This window comes from Morus notabilis, unplaced genomic scaffold (assembly GCF_000414095.1).
Source record: "Morus notabilis unplaced genomic scaffold, ASM41409v2 Scaffold1916, whole genome shotgun sequence".
Taxonomy (NCBI): Eukaryota; Viridiplantae; Streptophyta; class Magnoliopsida; order Rosales; family Moraceae; genus Morus; species Morus notabilis.
This window is the reverse complement of record NW_010360874.1, coordinates 95738-110131: the sequence shown is the minus strand read 5'-3', so window position 1 is coordinate 110131 and position 14394 is coordinate 95738. Positions and strand designations below refer to the sequence as shown.

The window sequence follows — 14394 nt, the reverse complement described above, 5'->3', positions numbered from 1 at the left end:
CGAGACATTATCCTGAAAATACTTCATTCATAAATGTAGATTATAAGTTTTCGTCAACTGGTAATTAATTTGCTCATTTGCCAAGAAACAGCATAGACAATCAAAAACAGATTTGACTTGATTGGCTTCAGTAACCTTTTTTACATGGGGATTGGCTTTGAGCCTTGGGCAAAGGGCATTTAATACCAATTAGTAAATTGCACACAAGTCAAAATTCTATTTTAAAAAAAGTTACATAAGTTAAAACTAGATGTTATTTTTCTTCAGATTCCGGAGACCTACGCCTGCGTGAAACATCATATACAACAGGCATCAAGTAGCAGGTCTCTTCTTGTACTTGTTCTGCATTAGGCTCACTAGAAAATCTGTAAATACGTGCTCGTAATCGGGCATTTTCCCATAACCTGCAGTTAATTCAATCAGATATGGCAAGAACAAAACACAGTCAAGATTAAAAAAAAAAAGACGGACCCAGTGCCAAAGAGGCTCCCGTATTATGACAGGCTCGGGGGAAAACTCAATCCCATATATACGCGACCTTACCCCCCCCCCCCCCCCCCCCCAAGACAGCACCGCCCCCCCCCCCCTAAGGAGAGGCCGTTTCCGGGATTCGAACCTTGGACCCCGGGTGCAAACGCAAGCACTCCCACCACGGTGCCAAGGCCCGCCTTCAAACCACAGTCAAGATTAAAAATAATAATAATAAATAAATAAATAAATAAAAATTTTGACAATAATCGTTAACTAGAGATAAATGTAAATTTTGCACGGATATATTTTTACTTGCCAGGAAAGTAATTGATGTCAATGACATAAAAGACATCTCTGGTCCCAAGCTTCCGGATCATATCTATGTTGAACAGCCGGAGGCCCTAAAAGCATTGTCTTCAAGATTAAAAAAAATAAAGACAGAAAATGCATCTAGTCACCAAAGGCATTTCAAGTGAAATAGTGACTCGGTATTTACCAGTCGGTGACGAAGCTCTTTTGCAAGCCTCTCAAGCAAAGGTTGGGGTGGAAGTTCTGCAATAATGTATTTCGTTAAGGGAAAAGCTATGGAGAAATGAGTCGATCTGACAGAAGCACTTTGCATCTTAAGTCAAGACCTAAAGGAGAATTTTATCAAACGGGAAGGAGTTTGGTAACTTTGGATAATGACAGACAACAGTTTGTGAGAAAAATAATCAGTCGAACATGCAATGTTAGCGAACAAATTAGTCCAGTAATTATTCAACAAAAACGAGCAATAATCTCACCAGCAATACTAGGGTCAAGATCTGCCTCATCTGCTGTAGCTGCTGCACATGAAACTCTAGGGAAACGGAACAGGCCGGCAACCTCAGCTAGTTCGCGTTTTGTGACATCGGGAAGGGAGAATCGCCTTACAACCTTTATAGTTTCCCCAACAATATAAACTTTAAAGAGAACACCACCTTCAAGGCAAATAGTAATATAACAGTCAATTAAGACTTTTTTTTTTTTTTTTTAGGGGAAATTAAGACCAAAAATTTTGGATAATAAAAATAACTATGTCAAATGTTATACCATGATTTACAAACTCCTGTAAGACCAAAGGAGGTTCAAGTTCTTGGAGGGAGAATTGATCGTAGGCAAGAAATAGTTCATGAGACTTGGCCGTTCCATCCACAAGTAGCGGCTTTGCAACTTGGATGAAGAAAGGAAACAGTAAACGAAGATCGTTACACACAAACGAATGTCCGAAAAATATTTATGCAATATATATACTTTCTTGGAAAAACTATCCCCAGACAAAAAAAAAAGCGGGGGGGGGGGGGGGGGGGTTTTGGGGGGGGGGGGCGCCATACCCAGAGGTAAACTCAGCCCAGATTTAGTAACTTCAAAGGGTATAGACGATGGATCTTTTGTGATAACCAATTGCCTCGGAATACCGACCTTGCCTGCATAACAGTTGAGAAAAAATGGAAACCAAAGGTCACAATCCAAACATGTATTTTTCACAATTATTAAAGTTCTGATTAACAAAACACTTCAAAAAGATTCCTATAGTTGGTCTAACATAAAATACCATGGTAATCAGACAAGTCTAGATCCGCCACATCCCGAAGCATGGACTGGCGATTATGTAGATGTTGTATTGCCTTTGGAGAGTCGAGCACGGTTACTTCTGGATGCTCGTGCTTGTAACCCTTCACAAACAAGAGGAAAAGTTAAGCCATATTGAGCCGCATAACACAGGCAATATAGATTTAATATCACGCAACCAATAAAGTACACCGCATTCAGCAGTAATTTTGTGATACCAACGAATAGCCAGCCATATAGTAGGTGGCAATAAACCACAAAACGCTGTTGGGCTCAAAACCATGTTTTGTAATGACCATACCACTCTGCAATAATTAACAATTTTATGATCTGTCTTACAAGTTACAATTTAGTTATCTGAGATAGGGTTCTAGTTCTATTCTTAGTTATTATGGCTAAGAAACCTAAGAGGACTAAACCAGTAATGAAACTTAAAGGCATTCTAGCAAGACTAATTTGAATCCAAAACATATACAGCGGGATTAAACCATAATAACATCTTCTAAATCATGTTGACCTTGAATCCTTAAGGCCTTAGTTTTCTCAAAAATAAATAATCCTTAAGGCTTTAGTTGATAATGTCCATATTTCCTCTGAATAGAATCGTACAGGTATAATTTTTTTCGTCAAGATCATAGAGACTAACAGTGTGTTTCCATCTGCACTCTTAAAAAAGCTGTCACAAAAAACTAAGATAGAAATTCCTAAACATGCCCTCTCCATTTCACAAATAAAATCCTAAAGGCAACACATTTACCCATCAAGATTCATCAGCAACCAAGACAAGAAAGTTCAAGTTAAGACTTGATCCATCCAAATTATGTCAGAGAATGCAAATAACAAGAGTCCATAATGGTGAAATTTTCAATCAGTTCGACATGTTTTTGATACAGCAATCTTCTCAAAGAATCAGATAAGGATAAAAATTCGGATCCTACACAATGTAGAAAAACACAAAGACCAAAATGCATATAATTGTATGCATAAGTCAAAGAAAGAATGGACGAAAACACACATAATGACCCCTCGCAATTGATCTCAAAACCAGCCAAACAACTCCTCTTAGAAGAATTTGTTAACAAACGTTGCAAGACATCTTTTAGCATCCAAGCTCACCAACACCTAGACAAGTTATCTGGATTGATGGCAGAAAGTAAAATCCTCACTTGTTCAACACTTGGGGACTGATTTCAAATGATGAGGAGAGCAAGAACTCTGCAAATTATGTCAGACAAAAATAAATTTTAAGGGTTAGGAGATTGGCTTTTCAACCAATTACCGCCAAGTTACACTTAATCCCCATCGTTACTATATGGCATCCTCTTTATCGTCTTAATTTGTATGACCAAGTAAATGCAGCATCAAATTCTCAACCAAATGCAGCATGAATTAAAAAAAGGCACAAGTATCATGTAGCAAGGATTGACGAACCTCAATTTCATTACACCATTCGTTTCCCGCCAGCTGGAAGAAACAAAAGACTAGTCAAAAATTTACTTAAACAGTATATGCAGAGTGTGTGCATTGGTGGTTATGACATACACAAAAATTACAGGGAAAAAAAAAAAGATATTCATCACCATTTGTTAAGCAATCACCATATATGCGGCAGTATATTGATACTGCTACATAATAGAGGGAGATCCAGTTCTTTTACTTTTTATCATAAGTCAATTTTCTTTTACTAACACATGTGGTGGTGAATAACAATGCTTGGAGAAAAAAGGGGGTCACCCACATCATCACGTCAAACTCATTACAGCAGGGACGGTCATTAAAAGGACAACAAAAACTTTCCCGACGAAAAGAAAATCTCAAAAGTGATAATGGCTGGATCTAAAAGGACAACCGACAACAAACTCTAACCTTCTGCAGAAGAATGTCAAAGGGACCTTGTTCCGTAAGTGGCCTGTTTAAATCAATTGCAACAAAGAATATACCCTTACTCCTGCATCCAGGTAATTTTTTAAAAAAAAAAAAAAAGACTTAGTCATATGTAAAATTCTGCATACTTGACCTCATCAGAGAAGATAAAATAATTACAGTAGTATTTTCTTAAGTTTATTATTTATATTCTAATCATCCCCACTGTTTCTAGATGGCCATGCGTTCCAAAAATATTTATACAATTACACAAATAACCCGAGGACAAGTACGTGGATCAGTACTGCTTAATTGAGGCATTAGGGGTAAAACATGAACAAATCAAAATTAAAAGAACATAACCCATCACCCACCAACTAGAAAATTGACTTTGGGTTCCTCATAGTAGCCTAATCCAAAGGGTATATATGGTGGAATATTCCCATCTAAGAATAAACGTCAGGTTCCATATAGCCACAAAGCGAAACAAATATGCTCAGCCAAAGCCAAAGCCAAACCGACCCAAAACAGTCACAGTTGCTAATGATCGATTGCGAGAGAGTGATCGCAAATATGCAGAGATTTTTTTTTTACCACTATCGACAAAGACACCCATATCCCTTTTACCCGCCACCATCACCGCTTTCTTTCTTTTTTCGGCCATAAAAGCAACCCAAAACAAAAGGAAAGGCCAAAAATCTAGACCATATAAGGAAACTCGCTAACAAACTAACAAAAGTCGAAAAATAAACAAACACCTGAAAACTATAAACATAATTTATGCGTACATATGTATAACAACTATAAACACACACACACACATACCTGGCCAAAGCAAGGAGCTTGGGCTGTAAAAAGCTTTTCTTCTTCTTAGAGGTTAAGCCATAGCCAACGACAAGCTTCTGTGGGTGATTAAACCCAACGCCACGAACCAAATAACTCTGCTCTTCTTCGTCTTCTTCGTTTTCTCCATGGATTTCACCGTTCAACCTCATGACTATATATGTAATCTCAAATTCCCAGAGAGACGAATCGGAGCGAAAAAATTTCCTATCTGAGCTTGTTGAAGCGAAAATGTCGGGAAAAATTAGGTGAAATTGGAATGAGGTCTGGTTTCTGTGAGTGTTTTCTTCTCTGACAATGAGGAAGAGAGAAGGGAATGGAGTGAAGGACTGCAAGGGAGGGTTTTTCTTCTCTCACCCTTTTATAGGGGAGGCAGAGGCCGACTCTCACTCTCTATATCTATATGTATATATGCGCTCGTGTGTATATGTTGTATTATGTATACGTGTTCTTCGGAGAGAGAGAGAGAAGAGAGAGAGTGGTGGATTTTGTAGCGGATATTCAGCGTTTTTCAGAGAGAGAGAGAGAGAGGAAGTAAAATGTACACAGATTGTCTTGGTTATTTACGCATAAAACTTAAAAAAAAAAAAAAAAAAAAAAAAAAAAAAAAAAAAAAAAAACTTTAGACGCTTCGGCTTCTTGTATTTTGTTTTTCCCATAATACCCCTCTACCTATATTTGTAATTGTTGTTCTATCCAATGAAAAAATATTACGCTCAAATTTCTTTAAACTGTTCTGTTTTCAATATTTAATATGATGTGTAATTCAGAAGTGTGTTTTAATATAGTTTATATAAAGCGCTTTTTTTCAGTCTCTCTTTGGAAGGACTGTCTCTCTAACGCAATATATTTAGAAGTATAAAACGTAATATAATACTTATTCAATTTAATACTGACGTTAAAAATATGAGATATAATTATCTTCGACTATTACCACAAAATTCTTCTAATCTATATACATAAAATTTTAAGAAAATAATTTGAGAAAAAAAAAAGATAGAAAAACTAAACTCTTTTATATGGTTGGATAGATAGATGGATTAGACTATATTGTTATATTAATGGATTAGATAAAAGTTTGTCACACGTAGACATATAGTCGCTTCTCATGCGAGTCAATGATCTTTCAGTTGCTCCACTAGTCAATCTAATCCAGTTTTTGGTCTCTTATATATTTTATACTTTCAAACCTTCTTATTTCATTTTTTTCTGTTTTTTTTTTTTTTTTTTTTTTTTAAGTTATGAAAGTTTCACTCAACCTGTCTCGTTTGAGATGGCAAATTAAAGCATTGGAAAGAAGTAGCAAAAAACACTTGGGGTATTTAAAACCTTAAAAAAATTGTCCTCCACTCTTGTAAAGCATTTCCAAATGGTCATTATTCATAAATTAATAGTTACTTAAAGGTATTTTTTTCAAAAAAATATTTTACCACATTGTAGAATATAACTCAATATATGTTAGCAGACAAACATTGTTTTCTTATATTGAGGGGAAATCCCCATAGCATTGCAGAAAAAAGAAAAAGAATACATATAATATATATCTTAAATCTTGAAATAAAATTAAACTATCAAATTTAAAGTTATTAAGACAACACAAACACGTAGTGAATAGATTATCAAAGATAATAAGCAATTTTAATTATATTTTTTTATTGAAGTCCTCAATCTCTTCAAATAGGGCAAGTACCATGGTGAAAACTTTTTTTTTTTTTTTGAAGTCATGTAAAAAAAAAAAAAAAAAAAACGTTTATGGAATAGGGAATATACTCCTTGCAAAAGAGACAAAGAATATGCCAAACTTTAAAACCTAATTAATCAAGTTTCTTGGGCTACTATCAGTTAGTTCACAATCACTATACATAGATAACATTAATCAAGATAATTGACACTTTCTTATCAGGATGATTGCGAGATGCTTAGGGGAAAAAAAAATGTCAAGTTGCCATAATCAGATTATCTTGAATCAATATCTAACTTTCATGAAAGTAGTTACCATTTGAATATACTCTAATTAAGAAAATAGCTTAGAATACATTTAATTAGTGATTACCTAATTACTCTCTTAAATAAAAGCTATAGCTACTTTATGCTGATAAATATATCCTTACCATTAATTCCATTTTTTCTTTTTTGCGATCCGTATAATGTTATACGTATGTTTGGTATATATAATGGGCAAAGGATCTTATGCTAAAATTTGTCTTAATATATTGAGTCACATCAAAGCCTATCTAGGCCTACCATTTTCATATCTGTCCATTCCCACGAATGTGTGTTAATAACAACTCGTAAATAAAGCCGTCAAGATTGTGAGGAACACAATTCAAGTAGAAAAGAAGCCTTGTAATTTAAACCATAAACTAAGACTAGGCCAAGCTACGTTCTCTAATTGTATCAACTTGATATTTCTAAGTCATTATTTTTCCCCCTAGAAATTACATAGAAATTGCGTTAATGGTCAATTTGCCTTCAAAAACGACAACTCCACAGAAAGAGGCAAGATGGGTAACTGACTTTTGTAGCTGAGAATCATACAATATCCCGAAAAATATGTGCTTAAATGGATAATAAATGAGTGTTACACAATGTATGTGCCTCACATTTGACGCTGACCAATTCATATATACATACGTGTGTGTATATATATATATATATATATATATATATATGTTCAGTTGACTAAAACTTGAAGCGTGCATGGCTTCTTTTTCTTCTGTGAAATTCCCTCGTGGGAGATGTGGAAGAACAATTGCTAGAAAAAGAGCAAATATATATTATGTCATGGAGAATAAAAACAAGTTGATGATTATCAGGGAAAGATATTGGTTGAAAGATATACATCAAGGTGGAGTAGAAAAAAGTGTGGAATATTTGTATCACTAGCCAAAATGGGTTTTAAGATAGTGGAGTTCTTGAGAATGTTATTGATAGAGCTCATATTGGTATATAACTACTGCTGGGAATTAGTTTGCTTTAATCTCAAGCGAAAGTGCACAAAGTTGAAAGTTCTACACTCATGATAAGACATAAGAGGACCCCACAAAGTTTAAAGTTGAAAGCACCATTACGTTTAAATCAAATTGTGTGTTACCATAACAAACATGGCAAATGTGATGCACGTGAAACATCTAGCTAGGATTGTGGTTAAAAAAGAAAGTTGGTCAAACAAAAAATTGAACTTTTTTTTAGTAGGACTTCCCTGTTGGTAGAGGTTAATTTCTAGTTGATTTAAAATCACATCACATTAAAAAATATGCATAACAAATTATTTTTGATATATATTTAACGGTTGAAGATAAGTAATTAACGATAATTTCTTTTTTCTAGTCCTACAAGAGCAACTCTTAAAAAAAATGCCAAATATCGTTGATTCTAAATCTTTGATCACGTGTTTATTGCCTTACTCTAATTGTACGTTATGACAAAGGATATGTTTTAGTAACTACAAACTTTATATTTTGCTTGGTGAAGCCTTCCTATGTGGCCACTAAGTTTGATTAACAACTTATCTCTCTCTCTCTTTTTGAAGTTGCTAATTTGGTCGGTGCATGATTAGGAGGTTTAAGTCCAAAATTTAAGCATCTTTATAATGCGACCATGGCCTACAAATATTTTTGCAGTCAACTCTAGTAGAGCTTCCTTCTAATTTGTGAGGAAAATGCTTACATAATCCGATTCTAACTCAAATCCACTTATAATTGACATCTATCTATGAATCTCATTATTTGTTTAAAAAAATAAAAGTAAAAAAAATGAAAAAAATGGAGTGTTTTAGACTTTTATGATAGTCTATTTTTACAGACTATCAGAAAAAATCTCTAAAATTAAAATTCCTCCAAACAAATAGAATTTGATCAATTTCAGCATAAAGTATTTAAGAGTACATTTAGTTTAAAAATTCGTGTCATGATTCGAATTATAATTCGTATATTATTATAATATTTTCTCTCATAAAAAATACACATAAATTAAAAATAATTTTAAATTATAATTTTAAATACATCAATTAAACGTACTTTAAATAGCTTATACAACCATTCTATAAATGCAAAGCTGGAGTTTTCAATTGGAAAAGGACAATAAGTAGGTAGAGCATGGTGAAATTATTTTTCAGTCCTAACCAATAACAAGAGGCAGTGTTTATTGCATTCCAGAAGTCGCACGAGTAGTACAGAAAAAATGGTTGGCCTTCAGCAATGCTAAAAAGCTGATTATTTATTCAATATTCAAAAGTGCAGGCTTTTAGTGGATGTTGTTTTTTACACACACTACAGAATTTGTACCCTGTGTCCTATTGATGGCTCCAGCCAGGGTTCCACATTGTATTATTATAGGTTGAGGGGTCATCTGCAGACTTTGTGAGAATCATCCTTTGTGGGTGTTATTGGAAGATATATCTAAGACAATAACAATTTAATAATATAATTTAGATATTTTAATCATACCCATTAGACTGATGTACACATAAATATGTTTTGGATAGGAATGGGAGTAGAAAAAAGTTGGTCGATTAATAATTATGATCACAATTAGCATTTTCTCATTCTTACGTACTAAGGATTTGTTCTTTTGAGTGAAAAATTAAAAAAAAAGCAACTCGAATTATAATTTTATTCAAGTTTATGTTTTTTTAAATTTGAACTCGAGTTCAAACTCGAGTTTAGGACTAAAACTCGAGTTCAAGTTTCTCATTCAACTCGAGTTCAGAAACTCAAACTCAAATTAATGAACAGTATTTTTTCTATTCTTAAAAATGCTATAACTTTTTCATTTTAATTCTAATTGAGATGATTTTTTTTCTATGCGTTGACAACGAAAAGATGATAAAACTCCATCCATATACTCTATTAAAATTTTTCATCAGTATTGAGTTTTTATTAAAATACTATCTAAATATAAATTCAAGTTTTGACTCACTCAAATACAAACTCAAAAAGATTCTTATCTCAAACCATAACTCAAATGTACACAACCAAACACAAACTCAAGTTATAACTTCAACTCAAATTATAACTCAAATTCAACTCAAGAATTATACTCAAGTTAAACTCTGAAAGAACAAGCCCTAAATAAGCCGATAAAAATGGCATCCAATATTATTCACTTATAAATTCATGATTTTCATTGTCTTTGTCACAAAGAATAACAAACAATCATAACAAATAAGATAATTCTCCCGTAAGGTTTTTTTAACGGCACTTTTTATGAAATTTCTTATGTGATTCTAATGAAATTTAACAACTGAAACTACGTAATATCCATATATTATTTGCTCATAGATCTAAAGGAATAAAAAAAAAAAGGAAAACCTTTTGCTAAAACAAATAAAACACTACTTATATGCTGATAGATTATATCAGCAAGGAAAAAAAAACAAAAATGCTGATACATTTATGGTCATTGGTCACATGCATGGATGTAATTCTGCAGCCGGTCAGATGAAAATCTTTGCTGTGATAGGCTGTGAATAGGGGACCAATGTAACATCTCATTTTGTTTGTATATGCTATTTTGCATACAGCTTCATGCCTGGATTTCCGTACAGTTAAAGACTCAAATAGGACAAGTATCCCAACCGAGTTTCTGAAATCTACTTGCCATTTTGCTCAATCCAACCCAAAAACATCAAAGTCGTGATTTCATTTCAAAAGCAAGCAACTTTGTTAGATCTAAAGCATCTTAGCCTCCTTTTAACTGTTTTAGCAGGCTACATTATGAAGCATTTATTGGCCTCCACGTTTGGTAGAGTAATTACATATCAGATGTCATACAATGAGAAGAGTAATATTAAATCCATGCTAAGTTCCAAGATCACAACGGTACAAATATTCAGATTACACTTGACCTTTGAAAAGAAAAAAAGAATTTCTGCTATAAAACTGTCTTTTTATCTTTGCGGATAGAAACTTAACATTTTGATACCTTTATGTGGGTAAGTGTCTCAAATTGATTTTTAAAAATTTATTATTTTGTATTTTTTGATAAGATATTACTTTTTGTTTTTAGACAAGAGTTATTAAGAGTATAAATAAATGTTTTATGTAAGACTTTGTGTGCTAAGAAAAAAGTGTAAAGAAAGAGTATATCATTTTGAGAGAAAGAAAGAAATGTGAAGAGATAGATAGGCGAAAGGTGTAAGAAGTTTTAAATAGAAAGAAAAAATTTATTGAGTGTGTAATTCTAAAACTGTTAGTGAAGTTTTTCTCCTTCTTCTATAGACGTAGAAAATTTTTCTGAACCACTTAAATTTTTGTCTTCTCTATTTTTTTATTATCTTTGTTATAGTTTATTTTTCTCTTGCATGGGTGTAGGGGTGTGTTTTTTTCTCAAAAATTGGTATCAGAGCTGTGATGAAGATTTAAAAAAGTCAAGATGATACACGAGATAAAGTTTGAGTACATTAAGCGGTTTGATGGAAAGAGTAATTTCAACATTTGGTAGAGTACGGTCAAAGATGTTCTGATTCAGCAGGGATTACTGAAAGCGTTGCAAGGGAAAAAACCAAAAAATATGAAAGATGAAGATTGGAAAGAATTGAAAGCGAAAGCGGTAACCACTGTTCGTTTAACTTTGGCTCCTGAATTGAAATATAGTATTATGAATGAGACATCTTATTCTGAGTTAAAGAAAAAATTAGAAAAAAATTATATGTCGAATTCCCTAACAAATAGATTATATTTGAAGAAGCATTTGTATGAGTAGAAGATGGATGAAAAAAATGATATTAGGGATCGTATAAATAATTTTAATAAGTGCATATGTTAAGTGTAGAGGTCAAAATTGCTGAGGAAGATAAATCGGTAATTTTGTTGCTCGCCCTACTCAAATCATATGAGACTTTGGTGACTACACTATTAGTTGGAAAGACGACGTTGACTGTGGATGAGGTGTCGACTACTCTGTTAGAGGCTGCAAATATGAAGAAGTCAAGTAGTACGTCTTATACTAAACAAGTTTTAATGGCTAAGTCAGATTCTAATGGGGATAAGAGTAAGTCACGAAGTAGATGTTATGATAAGAAAGATAATCGAATCCCAACCAAGGAAGGATATTGAATGCTACTAATGTCATAAGAAGGGGGATATTAGGAGAAGCTGTGAAGAACTAACAAAGCACCTTGAAGAAAAGAGAAATCAAGAAACCTAAGAGACTTCAATTTCTGTAAATGTTGTTGGCGACAAGTATGATAGTAAAGATGATGTTTATTTTGTTATTGCTAATAAAAATATTTCTGACTATTGGATCTTAGATTCTAGATGCTTGTTTAATATGTATTCATATAATAAGTGGTTTGATTCTTATAAGTCTTATGATGCTGATACTTTATTGATGGCTAATGATTCTAGTACTAAAACTTTTGAAATAAGTATTGTTAATGTGAAGATGTTTGGTGGCGTTGTGAGGAAACAAAATTTAGGCATGTTCCTCAACTAATGAGAAGTTTGATTTCTTCTGGAGTTTTGGACACTTTCAGTCTGAGTACTATGCGAAAAGTGGTTTTATGCAAGTAAAGGTGATTTAGTAGCCATGGAGGGTGAAAAAGTGAAAAACTTGTATAAAATGATTGAGACTACAATTGTAGGTGAAGCTACGAAGATGAAGTCAAGTCACAAAGAATATTATTCTGTTGTGAAAGAAGTTGCAGTAGTAAGAGAGTGCAATAAGCTGATAACAATTGAAGATGATAAAGATAAGATGGTGAATACTCATAGCGGTGAAGATACTTTGAAGAAAAAGAAGACAATTTCTCGTCTCAAGTTTGATGAGAGTTTGAACTTGATACATGTTTATTCTTGTTGAAGTTTGCATTGTCGGTGTGACGACGAGTTTTGAAATTGGATACCCAAATGAGTGAGTTGAAAGAATTTGAATCAATGTGAAGATTATTAGGTAAGTGCCTTAAATTGATTTTGAAAAAAAATACTATTTCGTGTTTTTAGAAAAGTGTTATTAGGAATCTATAAATAAGTGTTTTGTGTGCTGAGAGAAAAGTGTACATAAAAAGTGGCTCATTTTGAGAGAGAAAAGTGAAGAGAGAAATAAACAAAATATGTAAAGGGTTTTAGGTAGAAAGAGAATGAAAGAAAATTTGTTGAGTGTAAAATTTTAAAACTGTTAGTGAAGTTTTTCTCTCTTCCGTGGACGCAGAAATTTTTTCTGAACTACTTAAATTTTTATCCTCTATTTTTCTATTATTGTTATTTCAGTTTATTTTTTAATGCGTGGGTGTAAAGACGTGTTTTTCTCAACACTGTATTAGTATGTTTAACAAAGATACTCACAAAACAAATGACTTACTAACAAAAAAAAGTTAACAGAGTTCCGTTTATTTTATCAATTTGAATTTATAATTTGAGTTTTGTTATAGTACAAAATTCTTAAAAATAATTATATCTAATTTTTTTATTATAGTAAAAAAATTTCATATAAAATCACGTATTAATTTAAATTAACGGGTAAAAGAAGATGTCAAAAAAAAAAAAAAAAGGAAAAAAAAAAAAAACGTTTTGCTTGTAAAGCGTTTGCCTTTGCTAGGCTGTCCATACTCCATAGGTCCCCACATAAGAGCAACAGCTCAACAGCTACTCACAACACACTGACACAGCTGTTTTCTGCAGTCCGTACATGAGAAATCTCACGTGCCAAAAAGTGTCCTAATCTTCTGTAGCCTTCTCCTTAGCGCCCATCTCTCAACTCAAAATATTTTTCTTTTGTTAATCTTTGACACATTTTATAAATTTGTGTGCTATGATTTAAATAATAGTTTATAATTTATTATAATGTTTATTTTATAAAAAATAAATGTAAATTAAAAATAATTTTAAATTATAATTCTGAATATGTAAATTAAAAGGATGTTTATTTTTTATATTCGTTTCTGATTCTGAATTATGATTCATGATTTTTTATCGTATTTTTTCTCACAAAAAATATACGTAAAATAAAAATAATTATAAATTATAATTCTGAATACGTGCTTTTTCTCACAAAAAATATACATAAAATAAAAATAATTATAAATTATAATTCTAGAGTTTGAACTTGATACATGTTTATTCTTGTTGAAGTTTGCATTGTCGGTGTGACGACGAGTTTTGAAATTGGATACCCAAATGAGTGAGTTGAAAGAATTTGAATCAATGTGAAGATTATTAGGTAAGTGCCTTAAATTGATTTTGAAAAAAAATACTATTTCGTGTTTTTAGAAAAGTATTATTAGGAATCTATAAATAAGTGTTTTGTGTGCTGAGAGAAAAGTGTACATAAAAAGTGGCTCATTTTGAGAGAGAAAAGTGAAGAGAGAAATAAACAAAATATGTAAAGGGTTTTAGGTAGAAAGAGAATGAAAGAAAATTTGTTGAGTGTAAAATTTAAAACTGTTAGTGAAGTTTTTCTCTCTTCCGTGGACGCAGAAATTTTTTCTGAACTACTTAAATTTTTATCCTCTATTTTTCTATTATTGTTATTTCAGTTTATTTTTTAATGCGTGGGTGTAAAGACGTGTTTTTCTCAACACTGTATTAGTATGTTTAACAAAGATACTCACAAAACAAATGACTTACTAACAAAAAAAAGTTAACAGAGTTCCGTTTATTTTATCAATTTGAATTTATAATTTGA

The 14394-nt window shown here is 32.4% G+C and overlaps 1 protein-coding gene across 1 annotated transcript; it reads right to left on the bottom strand.

Annotated features, from left to right (window-relative positions):
* Nucleotides 1-16: 16 nt before the first annotated feature.
* LOC21386897 (inositol-tetrakisphosphate 1-kinase 3) lies at nucleotides 17-5247 on the bottom strand. The gene is made up of 10 exons (XM_024165170.1): nucleotides 4753-5247; nucleotides 3931-4012; nucleotides 3496-3528; nucleotides 2048-2168; nucleotides 1827-1919; nucleotides 1546-1665; nucleotides 1257-1433; nucleotides 968-1023; nucleotides 788-872; nucleotides 17-404 (listed from the first exon to the last, which is right to left on the bottom strand). The coding sequence occupies exons 1-10, from the start codon at nucleotides 4920-4922 to the stop codon at nucleotides 313-315; spliced, it is 1029 nt and encodes a 342-aa protein (XP_024020938.1). The 5' UTR covers nucleotides 4923-5247; the 3' UTR covers nucleotides 17-312.
* Nucleotides 5248-14394: the final 9147 nt, after the last annotated feature.

What these genes read in the sequence shown, in the direction of transcription:
- LOC21386897 (XM_024165170.1), bottom strand. Translation starts at nt 4,922, where the DNA reads ATGAGGTTGAACGGTGAAATCCATGGAGAAAACGAAGAAGACGAAGAA. An exon ending in AGACTTGTCTGATTACCATG is followed by an intron (nt 1,920 to 2,047) that starts GTATTTTATGTT and finishes ACTGTTATGCAG; the next exon opens with GCAAGGTCGGTATTCCGAGG. An exon ending in TCTTGACCCTAGTATTGCTG is followed by an intron (nt 1,024 to 1,256) that starts GTGAGATTATTG and finishes ACATTATTGCAG; the next exon opens with AACTTCCACCCCAACCTTTG.